Source organism: Gracilinanus agilis, chromosome 4, assembly GCF_016433145.1.
Source record: "Gracilinanus agilis isolate LMUSP501 chromosome 4, AgileGrace, whole genome shotgun sequence".
Taxonomy (NCBI): domain Eukaryota; kingdom Metazoa; phylum Chordata; class Mammalia; order Didelphimorphia; family Didelphidae; genus Gracilinanus; species Gracilinanus agilis.
In genome coordinates this window covers 35,255,998-35,276,529 of record NC_058133.1, presented here as the reverse complement: position 1 = coordinate 35,276,529, position 20,532 = coordinate 35,255,998, and the positions used below count along the sequence as shown (strand labels likewise).

At 51.0% G+C, this 20,532-nt stretch overlaps 1 protein-coding gene across 1 annotated transcript in view; it reads left to right on the top strand.

Moving 5' to 3' along the window:
* The window catches only part of CFAP57 (cilia and flagella associated protein 57), a 55,043-nt gene extending 37,932 nt beyond the window's left edge, over positions 1 to 17,111 (top strand). Inside the window, exons 14-23 of the mRNA XM_044677187.1 lie at positions 2,254 to 2,347; positions 5,459 to 5,649; positions 6,090 to 6,263; positions 7,773 to 7,931; positions 8,218 to 8,361; positions 14,665 to 14,781; positions 15,089 to 15,223; positions 15,313 to 15,456; positions 15,683 to 15,815; positions 16,483 to 17,111. Of these exons, the coding sequence (XP_044533122.1) occupies positions 2,254 to 2,347; positions 5,459 to 5,649; positions 6,090 to 6,263; positions 7,773 to 7,931; positions 8,218 to 8,361; positions 14,665 to 14,781; positions 15,089 to 15,223; positions 15,313 to 15,456; positions 15,683 to 15,815; positions 16,483 to 16,688 (1,497 nt within the window). The 3' untranslated portion in view covers positions 16,689 to 17,111. The remainder of the gene's footprint in view (positions 1 to 2,253; positions 2,348 to 5,458; positions 5,650 to 6,089; positions 6,264 to 7,772; positions 7,932 to 8,217; positions 8,362 to 14,664; positions 14,782 to 15,088; positions 15,224 to 15,312; positions 15,457 to 15,682; positions 15,816 to 16,482) is intronic.
* Positions 17,112 to 20,532: the final 3,421 nt, after the last annotated feature.

Sequence of the window (20,532 nt, the reverse complement as noted above, 5' to 3'; positions counted from 1 at the left end):
GGGTAGGGGATCATGGAATATAGCTGTTGCAGTACCTTCTCCCACAATGTCTGATGGAGAGTGTTTGACTATCTCAGGACCTCACATGGTGTTGCCGAGGCAAGGACCCTAGGGAAGAAGGAGGAGCTCTTTAGAAATACTCCTAAGGACAAGCCTCAAACACCCATCAGCCTGGGAAAACTCAGGAACCCCCTTTGGCAAAGACATTGGAAGCTCACCTCTGGTATCTGTAGTAGCAGATTCTTTTTTTTTTTAAAGCATTTACGGGGTGTCTTTACAAACAGCATCTCATTTGACCCTTGCCACCACCCTGGGAGGTAGAGGCCACACGATTCAAGGTCACAAAAAAGAACTGGAGGAATACAATGTGGGGAATGTGCCAGGCATTCTTCATGTCCATAAGCCAGAATGAGAAGCAAACTGATGAAGAAATGAACAGCAAAAAGTGAAAAATCCAGCCTCCCTCAGAAATCATCTACCAGAGGTCTGAGAAGCCACGGCTTGGGAGGATTGAAACTGGAGCTTCTCTGCCAAGCCACTGAGGGACAGATTCCAAGATGATCTATCACTTATTGGCTCACCCGTGGAGCATTACCAGCCTCGTCCCTGCTGCAAACCTGATGGAAGGCATCCTATATTGATTGCCAGAAGAGGAGCCCACCAGCAACCCCTCCCCTATTACCCGACAGGAGGCATTCTTAGAAAAAATTACCGACATTCATGAGAAAACAATATCCTGATGAAGGAGCAAAAAGGGTGTCCCAGAAAGTCTCGGGAGTATAAAGAACAATTCTTTGTCAATCTGGGAATTATTGAATGAGCTGCCACCCCATCCTTTATACTGCCTTTGCTTATAATCACACCGTTTTTCTATTCACAGCTTTACAGCCAGGCATATCAAGACTGTTAGAGTATTTGACGTTTACATGGAAATGACCAATATAATAACATCAAGAACAATATTGATATATAGTATGGCATCTCCCCCAGAGGCAGCTTCAGCCCACTACGGTCCTTCCTCGCCATAAATCCAGTCTCGTCACTCCCGAGTAATAATGAGTACGACCTTCAAGTCAGAGGGAGTTGTGGAAATCCCTGGATGTACGTGCATGGCACCAAGGGGTACAGCTCCACTCGAGAGCACTTTGAGCAGCTCCCACATCTCAAAGAAACTTCCTCCAACTTTAGCAAAATGTCATTTGGATGTGATACATCTAAAATTCTCCTGGGTCCTAGAAGACAGTAAAGGCTCTGAGCTCAAAACCAGAGGCCAGGTTTAACCCACGGACAACAGTAATTCTTACTAACATCTTTGTCTTCTCTAAGCAAAACACAGTGTGCCTAGGGCTTTCCGGGAGAAATCTGAGGCTGTGGATATTAAGAGAGCAACTGGCATCCTCAAGTGACCGCTGAATGGGAAGCCCATGTTTAGAGCTATCAGTGAAATGGACACCCGTGGACCAACTCCTTTGTCCACCCGTTGTGCCACACTGCCTCAAATCCAGCAGTGTTCATGAGGAACAAGTCCATGGCAATGAAGGACTTTGGAGGGAGCGGAGGTTAACTGCTACTAGCGCTCCTCAGAATCCTCAGGACCAGAGCATGGTAGGAAGGGTGGAGGGAACTGTAGGTTCTCTAAGCCTGGGAAGGCTTGTGGGTCAGCATCACCAGAGCTGCTACAGGACAGTCATTATCTCAGCAATGGCCACTCTGAATGACCACACACTGTTTCGGAGATGTAGCCATCAGTGCTGGGGGAGAGACTACCCACACCAGAGCGTCACAGATCCTTGAAGGACTGAAGCGCTTGAGAAGGAAATCAATCAGTAAGGCTTTAAGAAGCACCAGTCTATGCTTGGACCTCTTCTGGGCACTCTGCAACAGATCAGGGAGATCCAAGTTCCAGTCTAGCCTCAGATACTTCCTGGCTATGTAGCTTTCCTTAGGCAAGTCAGTTCACCTCTGCCTGCCTCAGTTTCCTCCTCTATAAAATGGGGGTAACAATCATGCCTGCATCCCAGGGTTGTTGGGAGGATCAGTGTACCCTAGAAAAGGAAGCAGTTGTTATTGTCACAGGGCTAGCAGAACCCTCCCTCCATGATTATCCCTGGAAGGATGCCGGGGAAGGCCGGATGGTCCTTTAAGAGAAATTGCCCTCCGAAGTCCCACCTGGCTTCAGGGATCTTCATCCATCCTCCCAGGAACTCTTAAACAGGAAATAGTACCAAAAGACTTATTTTGTTTGGATTTCAGGTTCTGAAAACAGAGAGGGAGAAGCAAGAAGTCACACATAGTAACTACATAGACGACCTCATGGAAAAGCAGGGCAGAGAACTCCAGGACATTGGTGGGTGAGGGAGCCAGCTTAGCAGGGGGGCCCTGAGGTGGGTGGAAGTGCCTGTCCTGTCCATGCAGACACCTGGAGACCTCAGAGTGGGGTCGGACCCCAGAGCTGGGTTTTACCAGGGCCAGGCCAAGGCACAGGAGCCCTGAGCATGGAGGGGAACATGCTCTGGGTGAACATCAAAGTCACTTAACCTGTCAGCCTCATTTTCCTCAACTGTTAAATGGGTATAATAGTACTTACCTCCCAGGTATGGGGAATGATAGAAAGAAACATTTATACAGCTCTTTGCCTGGCAAATAGAAGCTGCCTAACAAATGCTTGTACCATCCCCTTCCTCTGAGGTCTGCCTTCTGATCCAATCATTCAGCTGAAAGTGCAAAGTTGTTCAATCATTTTTCAGTTGTGTACAACTATTTGTGACCCCATTTGGGGTTTTCTTGGCAGAGATCCTGGAGTGGTTGGCCATTTCCTTCTGCAGCTCATTTGACAGATGAGGAAACTGAGGCAAACTAGGTTAAGTGACTTGCCCAGGGTCTCAGAGCAACATTTTCTTTTTTTTAAAAAAATATTTTTATTTTTATTTTTAGTATTTTCCCATAGTTACATGTTTCATGTTCTTTCCCTCTCCCCCAAGCTCCCACCGCCCCCGCCCCCGTAGCCAACGCACAATTCCACTGGGTTTTACATGTTATCATTGATTAATACCTAATTCCATATTATTGATAGTTGGACTAGAGTTATCATTTAATGTCTTCATCCCCAATAATATCCCCAACAGCCCATGTGTTCAAGCAGTTGTTTTTCCTCACAGAGCAACATTTTCATTACCAAATCTCTTCTGTGTCTTTACCCTCCTTGACCTCTCTACAGCCTTTAACACTGCTGATCACCTCTTCCTGGATACTCTCCCTTCTCTGGGTTTTCCTGACATTGTTCTCTCCTGGTTCTCCTCCTACCTTTCCCATGGTAACTTTTCAGTGTCCTTTGCTGGACGTCCAGGTCATTCCCACAACCACAGGTGTCCCCCAGGGCTCTGTCCTGGGCTCGCCTCCCTCTGCATTTTCTCACTTGGTTATCTCGCGGCTCCCATGGTTTCACCCAGCATCTGCAGATGGATGGTTCTCAGAATTCTCTGTCCGGCCTGGCCTCTCTCCTGACCTCCAGGCTCCCATCTCCAGTTGCCTGTTGAACATTTCAAACCGGATGGCTGGGAGATAGCATAAACTCAACCTGTCTGAAAGCAAACTCGTTCTCTTTCCTCCTCAAACCTTCCCCCTTTTCCTAACTTCCCCATTACTGGCAGGAGCAGCCAGCATCAAGGCCCGGGTGTCAGCCTCAGCTCCCCGCTTTCTCTCCGTACCCCACCCTCCACAGCCAAGCCGTGGCCAAGGCCCTTTGGTTTCAGCTCGGCAGCATCTCCCCTCTGACACAGCCACCCCCTGATGCAAGCCTGCATCCTCTCCCCTCTTCCCAACTTCCCAAGTCCCAGAGAGAAGCCCAGAGTCTAAAGTGAGCCCATAACCACAGTGCACCCCCCCACCCCGCCCTCTCGGACAGGGACAGAGGAAAGGAGAAAGGGTGTCCGGCTTGTGCCTGCACAGAGATGTGTGTCATCCCTTCACCCAAGTTCAGACATCCTCAGGCCATCCATGCTGGCAGCCATCCCCAGGGGCTCCCCCTCACATCTGCCTGCTTCTCCCTACAAACTCCCTTGGGCTCTGGGTCAGGGTCAGAATTCAAACTTGGGAATCTGTTTCTCTACCCAGCCAGCAGCTCAGTCCCTTCCCCCAGGTCTTTCTGCTCTCTGTCCGTGGGGCAGGAGGTAGGCTGCAGGTTTCTCTTTTCCATATTTTGGATGCAGAAAGGCAGTGTGTAGTCATGGTTGGAGAGCTGACTTAGGAGTCAGGGAGGCCTGGCTTCAAGGGATAGATACTGGAGGCCTGGGGGACTCCAGGCACCTCCCCTCACCCCCCAGAGGAATAAGGCAGAGAAGCCAAACCATCCTGCTGGCCCTGCTGTCTCCTTCCTAGAAACCCTGTGTGGGTCAGTAGCTTAAGACTCAGTTTACCTCCTGTCTTCTGAAGGAGCTTCTTCCAGATCCAGTGCTGCCACCACACAACCGGGGCTTCCTCCAACATTACCTCCCAGTCTTGTCATTTAGATATTGTCTCCCCTCTTGACTGTCAGCTCCCTGAGGGCAGGGCCTGCTTTTTGCCTTCGTATCTTAGCACAGCAAGCACACACCTAGTGAGTACCTGTTTGGTGACTGCTACACCTCCAGAGCCACAGACCAGTTCAGCAAGCATTAAACATCTAGTGTGCCAAGGGCTCTGCTGCTCGCTGGGGATGGAAAGGCAATGTACAGAGCGGGTCCTGTTTTGTCCCACCGAGTCTCAGTGAGGCCTGTGAGGTCTCCTTTGTCTCCTTGGGTCCGGACCCCAGGTCCTCCTGTGTCACTGAAGCTTTGGCCATTTGGGAGCACAAGCCCCAGGCCTGACCACTGGCTCCCTGTGACCTTTGAGTCTGTGCAGCTCTTCTTTCCTTTAATTGGAGCAGGAAGACCTTGTCTGGGGACCAGACTTCACAGACCCCATTTGCAAGACACCCCACAAAGATCTTCCCATTTTCCCACTGGCCTTGTAGGACACTCCTGTCCTCAAAGCTGTGGTCCAAAGATCTAGACCGCCTTTGTGGACCTCTGTTCACTGCCCAGTCAGCTCTTGTCTTCCATGTTCCGTGGCTCTGACAGGCAGCTGTGAGGGAAACGTCCCCAGTGCCCCTAGGCCAAAAGCAATGGAATGGGCCTCAGTTGTGGGCAGCCTTTGTCTTGTGTCTCTCCTTCACTGTGTCCCACTTTGTCCCTCAGCCTATGTGTGGATGTCTGGGCAGGAGCTGCCTCTGGTTTCAGCTTGGAGCTCAGTACTGTGCCCGCAGCAGGTGTCGAATGGATAGATGATTTGCTGACACAGGCAGCAGCCGTGCAGTGCCCCCTCCCTTGGCCCTGCCCTTTCTCTGGGAGGAGATGGCTTTGGGGGGCAGCCATTGGCAGCCAGTCCCAGCCCCCCGAGCAGGGCTGCACTCACTCTCCGTGTCTGCCGCCATCCCTTCCAGAGTGCTGTAACAATCAGAAGCTGCTGCTGGAATATGAGAAGTACCAGGAGCTGCAGCTCAAGTCTCAGCGGATGCAAGAAGAATACGAGAAACAGCTGCGGGACAATGAGGAGACCAAGAGCCAGGCCCTGGAGGAGCTGACCGAGTACTACGAGGCCAAGCTCCACGAGAAAACCAGCCTGCTGGAGGAGGTGCGGGAGGGCCCAGGGCAAGGCTGTGGCTTGCTGACATGGCTGATTGCCTGGATCCCCAGCCACAGGTGGCTTGGCCAAGGGGAGGGGATGAGGACACCGTGGGCAGGAGGCAGGGCCCAGCCCCACATCCAGGGAGCATCCATGGGGGTGCTCCGTCTCCCCCTTTCCTTCATGTAGAGTCCAGTGACCCTTAGGCCATTTCCTGGCACACAGGGAGCCAAAGGCCTGAGCCTCTCTCACACATCACCTCTCTCACACATCACCTCTCTCACACATCGCCTCAAAACCCAGGTTCCCTGCCTACTGGCTCTTACCCATTCCCAGCACGTCCAGGGAGTAAGGCAAAGCTCGAGCCCCCTGCTCACAGGCACACTCGGGGAGCAGGGTGAGGCTCCTTATCCCTCCTGTCCTCCCCCTACCCCCAATCTCTGAGCCAGGCTCAGGATGATGCGAGGCAACAACTGCGAGAGTTTGAAGAGACAAAGAAACAGATTGAAGAAGACGAAGACCGAGAAATCCAGGACATCAAAACCAAATACGAGAAAAAGCTCCGGGATGAAAAAGAAGCCAACTTGCGACTCAAAGGAGAAACAGGCATCATGCGGAAGAAGGTGAGGGCTGAGGGGGGGCTGAGAGGAGCCTCTGGCCCAGCCAGAGGACGTGTCCAGGAGGACAGCCAAGGAGGGACCCGCCAGCCCGGCTCCCCTTTCTTTGTCCCTTTGTCCTTCTCTTGGCGGCCCCTGAACCTTCTCATCACACTGGGGATGACCCCGGGCCAGCCTCTCCATCCACTCCTTCCACAAACATTGATTCATGGCCAACACAGCATGTTGTTTAAGCACCCTGGAGACAAAGGCAAACAGCCCAGAACCCTTTCTCTGCTGCAGGCTACACAGACCTGACTCCTTCCCCCATCCTCTTTCAGTCTAGCTTGCCAGTCCTCATCTTGTGGCATCTCCCTCCTAAAAGGGGGGGCCCAGAGCAGAGCCCCACGTTGTCTGCCCAGAGCAGCTTGTCCTGGGGGAGCTTCAGAGACTCTCAGTAATCTCAATGTGCCACGTGACCTGATCCACCCATGCTGCAAGGATCCAGGAGTCTGTCCTTGGGACTTGGCCTCAGCCATGGTCCATGAGAACTGCTCTATACACCAGGGGTTTCCTGAGTGGCCAAGGGTGGTCCTCGGATATAAAGAACAAAACAGATTAGAAGCATTGGCTTGTTAGCTCAAAGTGCTTCGAGGTACAATGGAGTCACAGGTTTATTATATATGAAGTAAAAGATCACCCAAAAGCACAGGGGAAGTTCTCACAGCTGCCAGAGTTGCATTTTTAACAGACAATACAAAAGGCTTTAGAAACTTCAATGCTAAACTTTCAGCTACTTTGTTATCAGCAAGCTAAGTGGGAATATTTTGGTAGGACGGGAAGCCCCTGACTTTTTCAGCCTTGATTACTTTTGAGACCAAGCAGTTTATTCTAAGTCTGGGAATACTTCTCTCAGGGGCGAAATGCCCCTGCTAACCTAAGGTTTCAACCTTGGCTTGCCAAGCAGCTGCATTCCTGACCAAAAGAGAAGAATGTTAACCTCTTGACTGATGGTTTGCTAAGAGCTTAAAGCTTTCCAGGAAGACTATATTGCTTTCTAATAAGAAAAGGTGTGAATCATAAAAAGGAATCAAAAAAGGAATCTCAGATTTTTATCTTAGATAGCCCAATTCAGTCTCACTCTGATTATCAGAAGGGTTAACACACAACTCTGCCAGGCTGTGTTGACCTTTTGATGGGGTCCAGATAAAAATATCTATTCAAAATTGTTTCTCTTAATGGCTTCCCACAAGCTGCTAGAACCAGCTCAGTGAGGAGCCCCCCAAACTCATCCGGGCTGGTCCTAGGACAGCAGGCCCCTAGCCCACCATCACCAGGCCACATCCCTGGGCCACTTCTGGCTGCTGGGAGGGATTCCTCATCCTCACCAGCCCCCGGACACTCCTGGCATTCACACACCACTTCCTGGAGTCCTGCCACTGTGGGCATGATGCTCCGGGGCCATCCCTTTGCAGGAAGCCACTAGGGACACCCAGGGATGCAGGTCACCAACTGTCCCCTGGTGGGGGGGTTCAGTTCAGCAGCTTGCAGAAGGAGATTGAGGAGCGGAGCACGGACATCGAGGCCCTGAAGGTGGAGCAGTTGAAACTCCAAGGTGTCATCAAATCCCTGGAGAAGGATATCCAAGGCCTGAAACGGGAGATTCAGGAGAGAGACGAGACAATCCAGGACAAGGTGCCCAAGCAGCTGTCCCCAGCACCTAGCTCCAGGGGCACAGCCCACGAGGGCAGTGGGAGGGCACCTAAATTCGTCATCATGGCCTCAGCTTGATTGCCCCTGGCCAAGGGGCTGCCCCTAGAGCATGCCCCTTCACCTCCAGCCCCAAAAATGAGCTTCCCCTCCAAGGTGTCCCAGGCCCAATCAGATCAGGGAGCAGAGGGGAAAGGGAAAGGCTTAGATTCCTCCCTGTGCCCAGCTCCCCAAGTCCTTACAGGAGTCTTTACAACACTTTTCTCCTCAGGAAAGAAGAATCTATGACCTGAAAAAAAAGAACCAGGAGCTGGAGAAGTTCAAGTTTGTGCTGGATTACAAAATCAAGGAGCTGAAGAAGCAGATCGAGCCCAGGGAGAATGAGATCAAGGCCATGAAGGAGCAGATCCAGGAGGTTAGCTGCTCCCCTCTCCTCACGGGCTGCCTCTCTGGGCAGGCCCCTACCCTCCCTATGGCAGCCCCCAGCTGGAGGGACAGTACCTGCACCCTGGGGAGAACACAGCCAAGAAAGGCAATTATGTGACTCCATCAGGTGGGTCCAGAGGGTTTCTTTCAGGCCCAACAGCAGGTCCGTCTCTCCAGCACTTTCAGGATCAGGGCCTCAGCGTCCCCAGGCAGATGCTCAGAGAAGGGGTTTGGCCAAGACTCCCCAGGGCCTCCCAGCACCTTTGTAGGAAGGGATCCTGCCTGACTGGCTCAGCCTGCAGTCCCTCCTCAGCTCTGCCTGGGGCCAGAAGCTGCTCTCTGCCCCTCTCAGCTCCTCACCACAGAACAGGGGGCCTCACCTTCCACGGAATGCCCGTCCTTTGAGCCACGTGTTGGCTTCCTTTTCATCCCTAAGTTTTCCCTCAGGTTTGGTTTTGATGTCCTGGAATTCTCGGTCTCCATCTTCTTCCTTCTGCTTCTTTGTCTCTGAGCAGTGGGGATGAGCTCTGACTGAGTGTCAGCTTTAGATTCTTCCCTATGACACACCAACCTTTCCACCTCTGACTCTCACTACCTGAGCAACCTGGGACAAGGCCCTCCCTCTGGGCACAGACTGGCCCCAAACCTGGGATCCCAGGGGGTGGGCTGGACTGCCTCTAGGTGAAGGCCTTCAAGAGAGGATGAGCCCCGCCATTTTCCAAGGCAACTCTTTCCTCATGGAGAAGCTTTTCATGACACAGAGCCAAGATCTGGCTCTCTACAACTTTCCCAGGCGGTCCTCATTGTGCTTCCTGGAGCCAGGAGTAACAAAGCTGATCCACCTTTTACACTTACTGGCCTTCAGGGGCAAGAGGTCAGCCCAAGTATTCCTGGGAGCCTCCTCCCCTCCTCCTCCCCTTCCTCCTCTTCCAATTTATCCTGTTTAGAGTTTATTTGCACCTCATTACTCTTATGGTTTTGTGTCCTCCATGAGACTGTGGGCTCCTCAAGGAGACCAGTTTTTCCTTTCTTTGTATCTCTGCACATAGCATGGCACCTGGCCCATAGCAGACATTTAAGAATCCTGGCAGACTGATGGGCTTCTCTTCTGACTTAATCTCAAATGCAGATGTATTATCTATGCCTTAATGGGGGCCATTAATATCTTTATAAGTAGTTTACCACTTTTAACATTAAAATTTTTTAGAAATAGTTTCATAGTGAACAGTTTGACTATTAACTTATTTAATTATTAACTTGTTACTTATTAAATTAGCTAATTAATTTAAATAGGGCCAGCCCCAATCCCTGGAGCCCTCTACGCCCATCTCTTTTCCCTTTCCTTGGCAGTGGGCTCACAAAATGACTCGGAGTTCTACCATCCCACCCATTCTGGATCCATCCAAGTGCATTATTGGCTCCTCCACATCTCTGTCTTCTCTACCAAGATACTGTGAGGCGCTTTATCCAAAGCTTTGTTAATTCAAGTAGACTCCCTCCTCATCATCTGCCGTCTGGCATGACCTGTTCCTGACGAAGCCAGCAGGTTCTTTGCAATCATTACTTCCCTTTCTGGATGTTCAGCCAACCATCTCTTTAATGAACAGGTCTAGAATTTTCTGAGCTCACAGATTAAACTCAAAGATTTGAGATTTGAGTGGCTAGAACACTGAACTTGAAGTCAAGAAAACCTGATTTCAAATTCTGCCTTGGACCCTTCACAGCGGTGTGACCCTGAGCAAATAACCACCTTTCTCCGTTTGGGTTTCCTCCAGTGTAAAAATGACGACCATATTAGCACCCATGTCCCAGGCTTGACCCTCAGGGAAGATCAAATGAGACAGCATGTAGAAAGTGCTCTGTAAACTTTGAAATATGTAAATGGGAGGCAGCTGGGTCAGTGGATCCAGAGCCAGGCCTAGAGACTGGGAGGTCCTGGGTTCAAATCTGACCTCAGATCTTTCCTAGCCGTGCTAACCCCAATGGCCCAGCCCTTACCACATTTCTGCCTTGGAACCCATACATAGTATTGATTCCAAGATGGAAGGTAAGGATTAATAAAATGAAATATGAAAATGCTAAGTATTATTATTACTTTCCTTTAAAAAAGATCCAAATATTTGTTCTTCTTCACTGTTGTGCCTCATCTCCCCTCTTCTGTGCTCCCTTCCATATCAGGGGCCTCCATGCATGGCCCGGCACTTTGGGAGGCCTGGGCCAGAGCAGCTATGCAGGGGCTCCCTCCCTGAACCCCCAGCTTTCCTGTGTGTGCCATCTGGGTCAGGAGGTGTTGTGGCTTCAATAGTACATGTAGGTTGCAGTCCTTTTTGTCCTCAGTCCTCAGCAGAAGAAATGGGCAAAGCCACAGCGGAAAGCCGCCTCCCTGCCCCAGCCCGAATGCCCTGAAGCCCACCTGAGCAGGTGCTCCTCCTTCAGAAGCTTCTCCGCTGCCTTCCAGACGCCGGCTCCCTCTGCTCCTCCTCTTTCCGGGGCAGCCTCCTGGACCGATGGACAGACACTGGAAGGAACTTCGCCTTCAGACTACGCAGTCCCACAGTGCAGCTCCCAACCCACACTCAGCTGGGGCGAAGGAAACAGAAGCAGCAGAACAATGTAGACGAAGATGACGACTCTAGAAGAAGACTTAGAAAGCAGCAAGGCCCGAGCCAGGCGAAGAACCGGGACTCTACCTTCACAGGACCTGCGAGATCTGCTGGAGAGGCGGGGTGGAGGAACAGACATTCAGACCTCTGGGGATGAAGCCACTCCGGGAAACTGGGGGCCTATTTGTTAGGAGGGGTTTCTTTTCTCTGTTTTGGGGAGAAGAGAGAAGTTCAGAAGAAAGCGCGAGCCAGCAGGGCAGTTTTGAGAGTCAATCAACAAGCAGTTAAAAAAATCTTTGCCTTTAGTCTCAGAATCAATATGAAGTATTAGCTCCAAGGCAGAAATGTGGTAAGGGCTGGGCTGTTGGGGTTAAGTGACTTGCCCATGGTTACACAGCTAGCAAGTATCTAAGGCCAGGTCTGAGCCGAGGACCTCCCATCTGTAGGTCTGGCTCTCTAATCACTAAGCCACCCAGCTGCCCCCTCGAACTAGCATTTATTTAGCCTCTACTATGTGCCAGGCATATAGGGCAGCCAAGTGGTACAGGCTTGGAGTCAGGAAGACTCATCTTTGTGAGTTTGAATGCAGTCTTGGATACTAGCTGTGTGACCCTGGATAAGTCCCTTCACCCTGTTGACCTTAGTTTCCTCATTTGTCAAATGAACTAGAAAAGGAAGTGGTAAACCACCCAGGATCTCTGCCAAGAAAAACCCAAATGGAGTCACAAAAAGTTAAGACATAACAGAAACGATCAAACAAAAACAATGTCCTAGGTACTAAGGAAAAGAAAAATGGGGGAAAAAAATCTCTGCCTTGGAGGAGCTCACCTCATGCTCTAGGGAGAGACAGCAGGCATACAATATCCACAATATAAATGGAAGTAATCCCAAAGGGAAGGCACAAAAAGAAAGGAAGGGCAGTATAGACAAGAGTCTGAGATAAGGAGGAAGGGTGCTCCAAGCATGGGGCTCAGCCAGTAGAAAGGCCCAGAGGAGGGAAATGGAATGTTGGAGTAGAGGCCCAGCCAGGAAGCCAGTGTGCCCAGACTGTAGAATCCACAGGGTGTAGAGTGTCAGGAGATTCATCATGAAGGACTTTAAATGTCAGAGATTACCTTATATCTGATCTTGGAGATGATATGGAGCCATTGGAATTTATTGAGGAAGGAGTGACGTTGTTAGTTATAACTGCTTATTAGTCACTGGCAGTTGGGAGTAGGATTAGGAAAGGAAAGTGTGGAATTTATTAGAGGTTTGGGTATTTTTTTAAGCGTATAGCATGGCTTGGTGGGTGTGGTGGCACACCTGGAATCCCAGCTGCCAGGGCAACAGAGGTGGGAGGGTCCCTTTTTTGTTTGTTTGCTTTTTTAATCTTTTATCTTCCCTCTTAGAATAAATACCATATATGGCAGAAGAGCAGTAAGAGCTAGGCATTTGGGGTTAAGAGACTTGCCCAGGGTCACACAACTAGGGAGTGTCTGAGGCCAGATCTGACCCCAGGACCACCCCCCTCCAAACTTGACGCTATCCCCTGACGAACCGGGCTGCCCATGGGGGAATTTCTTGATCTAGGCTGCTACAGTGGCCTACACTGATTGGAGGGTCATCCAGTCCAGGCTGAAATCGAGGCAGGTCAAAGGTCCCCCATTGGTCATCAGTGAGCTCAGACCCCCGAGTGGCCCCTGCACTTCCATCCTGGCTAAGATGGGGAGTTCCAAGCTTTATTTATTAGTTCAGTGGTCTTTTTATTTTTCATTTTATTTATCTCTTCTTTGACTTGTAAGATTTCCAATCTATGGCTAAAATAATAGTAGGGGAGATTAATGAATATTGGAGGGTTTGTGGCAAAATTGGGACATTAATGCATTGCTGGTGGCGTTGTGAATTGATCCAACCATTCTGGATGGCAATTTGGAACTATGCCCAAAGAGTGCTAAAAGATTGCCTGCCTGCCCTTTGATCCAGCCATAGCACTGCTGGGTTTATACCCCAAAGAGATCATAAGGGAAAAGATATGTATAAAAATATTTATGCTGTGCTCTTTGTGGTGGCAAAAAAAAAAAACCAAAAACTGGAAAACAAGGGTATGCCCTTCAGTTGGGGAATGGCTGAACAAATTGTGGTATCTGTTGGTGATGGAATACTATTGTGCTCAAAGGAATAATTAACTGGAGGAATTCCATGTGAACTGGAATGACCTCCAGGAATTGATGCAGAGTGAAAGGAGCAGAACCAGGAGAACATTATACACAGAGACTGATACACTGTGGTAAAATTGAATGTGATGGACTTCTCTACTTGCAACAATGCAGTGATCCAGGACAACTATGAGGGACCTATGAGAAAGAAAGAACTCTATCCACATTCAGGAAGAACTATAGGGATAGAAACACAGAAGAAAAACAACTCCCTAATCCCATGGGTGAATGGGGATATAATTAGGGATATTGACTCAAAATGAGCACCCTTGCGTAAATATCAATAATATGGAAATAGGTCTTGATCAATGACACATGTAAAACCCAGTGGAATTGTGCGTCGGCTATAGGAGGGAATGGGAGGAGGTGAGGGATAGAACATGAATCCTGTAACCATGGAAAAATGTTCTTAGGATTTACTGTTGTGTGGAGATGCAAAGCATGGAATCCCTGCAAAGGTACAGGGATAGCCTCACCCAGAATTCCAGGGGACCCCCCTGGAGAACTTTGGGTGAGGGGGCAGTTGAGAAGGGTTGGAGTCAGTTATTTGGTGGAGGTTGAAGTGAGCAGACACCTTGTTTACTTCTCCATACTTGAGGGTTCTCCTGAGGTGGCCATTGTAGCATAAGCCAGTGGTTTCTACTCATAGGGTTAGCCTGTTTGTTAGTACTATTCTTCATTAATATAATTTAGTTAATTAAAAGATAATATTAAAAAAAAAGATTTCCAATCTGGTATTGGGGATTTTTTATTTGGCCTTTTTCTAGTTTTTTTAGTTGTATTCCCAGTTCATTGATCTGTTCTTTTGTCTCTTTTATTAAATTAAACAATTAGAGATATAAATTTCAGCTTTGGCTGCATCCCATAAATTTTAGTATATTGTCTCTTTGTTTGCCATTCTATAATGAAATTATTGTTTCTATGATTTGGTCTTTGACTCATTCATTCTTTTTTTTCTCTCTTCTTACCTTCCATCTTAGAATCAATCCTGTGTATTGGTTCCAAGGCAGAAGAGTGGTAAGGACTAGACAACAGGGGTTAAGTGACTTGCCCATTGTCACCTAGCTAGGAAGTGTCTGACTGGCGTTTCATCTCCTTTGCACCTTCTGTGTTTCAACCAGCTGGCCTGCTTGCTGTGTAGTACACACTGCAGCACCCCATCTCCCATCTCCATGCCTTTACCCAGGCAGCTGGGATAGCTGCCTGGAATGCCCTCCTTCCTTACTGGTTCTTAGAACCCCTTCGAAGCTTCATTTAGGCATCACCTCATCCAGGAAGCCTTTCCTGCTTCAAGGCAAATTGCTTTGGGTTTAATTTTCTAAATACATTTCTCTTCCCTGTTCCCTGTTCCCTTTGCCCCATGTAGGCTCCTCAAGGGCACAGACTCTTGCTTTTGTCTTTGTATTTCTCTTACTCAGAATAGGGGATGCTGAATAAACGCCCCCTAGCTTGTGCCACTTCACTGGAGGCCTTCCTTCTTATTTTCTGTAGATGGAGGCTGAGTTAGAGCGCTTCCACAAACAGAACACCCAGCTGGAATTAAACATCACAGAGCTGTGGCAGAAGCTCAGGGCTACGGATCAGGAGATGCGCCGAGAGCGGCAGAAGGTACCAGCCGAGGCCCAGCCCCGAGGGCCAGAGTCCTGACCTAGAGATAGGCAGAAGTTGGTCCTGGCACGGCAGGGCTCAGATGCAGGATCTCTCTCTCAACTGCCTGACTCCCCGCTGAGAAGGGTGGGGGCTGGGTGGGACACAGAAGCAGAGCTCCCCAACCCTTGGGTGCCTGTGACATCAGACTCCAGGCCGCATCTGCCCCTGCAAAGGCAGGGGAATTGGGAGTCCTCAGACCCAGCCAGAGCCCAGGGTAGGGGCATCTGCTCGCCCCGGCCAGCCGCTGAGTTGGGGCTCCTTTCAGGAGCGGGACATGGAAGCCCTGGTCAAGCGGTTTAAGATCGACCTTCACAACTGTGTGGGCTTCATCCAGGAGCCCCGGCAGCTGAAGGACAAGATCCGCAACCTCTTTGAAAAGTACGTCCAGCAGGCTGACATGGTGAGTGGGACCCCATGAGCCCCCTCCTCGGCCCCCACCGGCCTGGTGCCCCCCCACCCACCTGGCCTGCCCTGCTGCCCCCCTCGCAGGTGGAGATCGTGGGGGTGGACACGGACCTGCAGCAGGAGTACATCCGGCAGAGGGAGCACCTGGAGAGGAACCTGGCCACGCTCAAGAAGAAGGTGCTCAAGGAGAATGAGCTGCACCGCTCCGACAACGTCCGGATCATGCAGGTACCCGCTGCCCGGGCACAGGGCCCCGCTCTGAACCGGCCGGCGCCAACGCCTGGCATCGGTGGCCCTGGGCGATGAAGAGGGAGAGCTGCCCCCCGCCGCCCCGGGCCGAGACGGCCCTCGTCTCCTGCCCCTCTCCAAGGGAAGAGTCAGCCTGAAGTCCCCCTCCTGGGGGATCCCGCTGTCCCGAAGGGGCTGGCAAGGGTGGCCGCCTTCTCTTGTGCAGGAAAACGTGAGCTTGATCAAGGAGATCAACGAGCTGCGCAGGGAGCTAAAGATCACCCGCACGCAGGTGCACGACCTCGAGTCGGCCCTGAGACTCACCAAGAAGCTTCGACACCAGGAGACGCCCGAAGCAGGTGAGCCTGAGCCAGAGGAGCCTCGGCCCGGCCCAGCAGAGGTCCCGAGAGGGCCCTTCCACCCCGGATCCCCGTCAGGAGGCTGAGCCAGGCAGGAAATGGGGAAAGGCCCCTGCGTTCCGGCCCTCGGCCCTCCTGACACACACACACACACACACACACACACACACACACACACACACACATATATATATANACACACACACACACACACACACACACACACACACACACACACACACAGTCCCTGGGCCTCCCTGGGCCCCCCTGTCTTGGTCTGGATCCCCAGATGGAGCCCTTTGTTTGATATTCTAGAGCCTCCATCCCATCCCCGGTTCTGCTCTTCTGGATGTCCTCGCCTCCTTCCCCGGCCTTGTGCCTTTGCCTCACGTCCTGGGCCTCTGGGTCTCGTGTCTGGGGTGCCCAGCCTGGGAGCTCCCTCGCTTTTGTCGAGGGCTCTCACGTTCTAGACCCCCCCCCAGCCTCATTCGTGCGTGTGATTTCAGGGCTCCCCCCTAAACGTGCCTGAGGTTCGGGCCTGGCCCGCATAGCTGCGTCCCCTGGGCCGGGTCCCCGGGCCTCCTGTGTGGGGTTATCGGAGCACTGGCTCGGCTAGGCCCGAGGGTGGCTCGTGGAGCCCCGTCTCTCCCGCCTCTTTGCCTTCTAGCGGTAACCACCGCGGAGAAGCCCGTCACGACGGGGATCTTGAGACTGCACGAGGAAGAAGAGACGGAGAGAATCATAGAGATGCAGCGCCTGGAGATCCGGCGCCTCCGAGACCACATCCTGGAACAGGAGATGATCATGGGGCTGCACCCCCCCGGGAGGCTGCCCTCCTTGGACAGCGAGAAGGATCTGGAGAGCAGCAACTGAGCCTCCCGTCCGGGGAGACGACTCTGGAGCTAGCTGAGGCCCGCCACGGGGAGGCCTCTGCCCTCCCTGGCCCCGCGGGATATGGGCCCGCTCCGCCGCTGCCCTGAGTCCTGGGTCCTGTGGAAGGCAGGGGAGAGGGGAGCCGAGGAATAAAGAAAGATGCCTGCCCTTGGCCTTCGAAGCCTCAGTTGTTGGGCAGGAGGCCCGGGGGGTTCCCATGGCTTGTCGCTACCCTTTCTTGCTGGGCCCCAGGGCCTTGCGCGCTCCTCATCCCCTGTACAGCCAGGCACCACCTGCCTCCTTACTTCCCCTACTGGTTTCGCTGCCAGTAAATTCAGGCAAACGAGGAAAAAGGAAGTCGTCTCATCAAATGTTTTTTTCTTGTTTGTCAAAATTGAATCGTGCCAGCCCCTCACCCACCCTACCCAGGGGGCTCCAGCTCCTAGCTGTGCCTTTAAAAAAACAAACAAAAAAAGCCTTTTCTGTCTTAGTATCAATTCTAAAATAGAAGGGCAGCAAGAGCTAGGCAGTTGGGAGTTAGTGACTTGCCCAGTATCATATAGCTAGGAAGTGTCTGAGACCAGATTTGAACCCAGGACCTCCAATTTCTAGGGCTGGCTCGATCCACTGAGTCACCCAGCTGCCTCCTTATGTACATTTTTTAATAGAGCCAGGCCTGAGCCTCAGCACTCACCATCTCCCTTCCCACCAGGAATGCTTTACCTCCTTACCTCCATCTTTTGGCTTTCCCATCCTCAAGACTCATGGGGCAGCTGGGTAGCTCAGTGGATTGAGAGCCAGGCCTAAAGACAGGATGTCCTAGGTTCAAATCCGGCCTCAGACACTTCCCAGCTGTGTGACCCTGGGCAAGTCACTTGACCCCCATTGCCCACCCTTACCAATCTTCCACCTATAAGTCAATACACAGAAGTTAAGGGTTTAAAAAAATTAAAAAAAAAAAAAAGTCTTTCCTGTCCCCCAACACACACCTTTGCACTTTGCCCCTAAATTACCTCCCATTTGCCTGTATCTGGCTCAGACTTAGCCTTTGCCTGTTGTGCCCCTTTCTTTGTGCCCCTGCAACATAGTAAATGTTGTTACTAATACAGAGAGGAAGGGCTTAAAAAGAAAAAACCGGATTGCTGCTCGAAGCACAAGGTCCTCTTCACTTCTGACCGTCTCTGGTCTTGGGCTCGGAGAGGTCGTGATGGTGGCGAGGTCACTCACTCTCCCAGGAAGGGATGGGGCCAAGACTAGAATCTGGTCCCGATTCCTGGATCCCCTGTTACCTCTAGAACCCATTTAGGAGACAGGATGTTTCATGAGAATGGGGCAAGGGTTGGGATACCCATCCAGGCACAGTAAGAGAGTCACAGAATCTCAGATGTAAAAGGACCCTCTGAGGCATCCAGACAAACCCATATGCAAACACAAAGCCCCTCTTTATTGCCTTTGACCCGTTGGCAGCCATCAGTGTGGGAGAATTTGGGGTCAGAGGACCTGGGTTGGATTGAATCCTTGCCCACTTGGTCTTGGGCCATCCACTTTGACTTGTCTGAGCTCCCATAGGGGCAGGGAGAGGGGGAGAAGAGCTCAAGGACCTCCAAGGTCCCTCCCAGCTCTAGGCCTATGTATGAGCCCAGGGAAACTTCCAAGGAAGGGAACACCACATCTCTCCAGGGAGCCCGTTCTTCAGAGGGATGACTCATTGGCAGAAAGACACATGTACCATCCAGCCCAAAGACGCCTCTTTACAGCGTCTGCAAAAGGCTCCCACATTTCCTGGATGCCTACTGTGGGCATGGTTAGTTCTGAAGAGAAAAAGACAAGAAGCCAAGGGCTCCCTGCCCTCCAGGGGCTCCCAGTCTCTTGGGGAGGGGGGACACAGCCCGGGTGACAAGGACTGGATAAGGAAAACCCAAGGGGAGAGATGACCTGCTGAGGAGAGCGGGCAGCTTCTGGGAAATGAGTGAGAGGAGGCAAAGACGGGCGTCACTGCCCAGCAGCTGCGGTGCTAAGAAGGTTAACAAGGTATGAGTGAAGACGACTCCAGGGCGTTGGCACCCCGAACTTCCAGGAAGACAGACTAAGGCTCCCTCCATGCTCCTCCCCCCCACTTCTCACAGGAGAGACCCCACATCCCTAGGCACCGTCTTGAGTCCGGGATGCTCCTCTCATACCCTGGACCAGAAGAAGTCTCTCCCAGACCGTCTCTTTGCTCTAGTCGGCTACAATAGCAACAACAATAACAATAGCATTTGAATGGAACTTGAAGATTTGCAAAGCACTTGGTTATCACATTTGAGCCTCGAAACAGCCTCGAGAGACAGATGCTATTATTATCCCCATTTTTTTTTTTTTTGACAAGTGAAACTTATGTCAACAGAAGTTAGACTTAGCCAAGGTCACAAAGCTAGAATGTGGCTGAGACTGAATTCAAATTCAAGTCTTCTAACCACAAGCCCAGTTTTACCCACTGTGGTACCCAGCTGTCCACCCACCTCCTATCTTTCAGTCTCTTCTCTGACTCCCTGGGAATTTTGTATTGTTCATTCTTTCCCTTGGTTTTGGGTCATTTGGTCTTACTCTTCCTCTGTTCATTCTTTCATGTATTCCGGCCTATTCAACTCTACCTCATCAGCTCCCCTTGAACCCTTCAGGCCCAAATCCTCCTTGCCAAGCCCCAGCCCTTAGTTACTTCCTCTTTTCCCCGTCTACATTTCCTGCCACACACTCCTGGAGAAAGATATGTGACCTTGATGACTGGATGCATGACAAATGGGTCATTAAATCTCAGCTGGGTCCTCCCCACTGCCCAGAAGCCTTTAATTCTCCTCTGATTGACTTTTTAATTGCCCTCTCCACAGTAGCTGTTCCAAACCTCCTCTCTCCTCCAGCCCCATATCCCAACAGAGAACCTCTAAAAATCGAGGCCACTCACCACAAGTTCCTTCTCCTCTCCAGGGCCAGGCCTTCCACCTATACTGCACCTGATCCAATTCTCTCATCTTCAAACTCTCCTTCTCTATTGGCTCTTCTCGGATACCCATTAACATGCCCAGATCTCCCCCGTTCTTAAAAAATAAACCTTCCCTTGATCCTAGTGTCCCCCTGACACCCTCTATCTTATCATAGGATGAATGAATGAAAAAGCATTAAGCACTATGTGTCGTAAGAATTCAATTTTAATGGTTGACTAAATTATATGAAAATTATAAATAATATGGTGGTCGCCAACCTCTCATTTTTACAGAGAAGAAAACTGAGGCCAGAGAGATTTTGATTTGCCTATGGTTCCACTGATAGTGGCAGGGCTGGGATTCAGGGTCAGGTCTAATGGCATCATCTCTCCTCCCTTTCACAGCCAAACCCCCAGGAAGCTTTGTCTACACTTTGGTGTCCATTGCCTCCAACTCATTTATCAAATCCCTCCAGCTGGGCTTCCAACTCTACCACTTCACAGAAATGCTCTCTCCAAGATCATCAAAAGATCTCAACCAATGACATTTCTCAATGTCTCAATCAATGACATTTCCTCGGTCTTCATTTAGCTTGCCACCTCCAGTTTTTTATACTGTTTGCTGTTAGCCTCCTCCCGCACCCTCCTCCCTCAGCTTTCATCACATTGTTCTCCCCTGGGTCTCCTGTCAGAAATCTGTCACTTTCCCTAGCTCATCCCCCCATCACCCCCTATAGGTGGCCCACAGGGCTCTGCCCTTGGCCCTCTTCTCTTTACTCTCACTTGGTGATGTCTCCAGTTCCCATGGCTTCAGCGATCTCTATACAAATAAACTATGATCCCAGCCCTCTTCTCTCCAGCTCTAGGCTCACACTTTCTACTGAA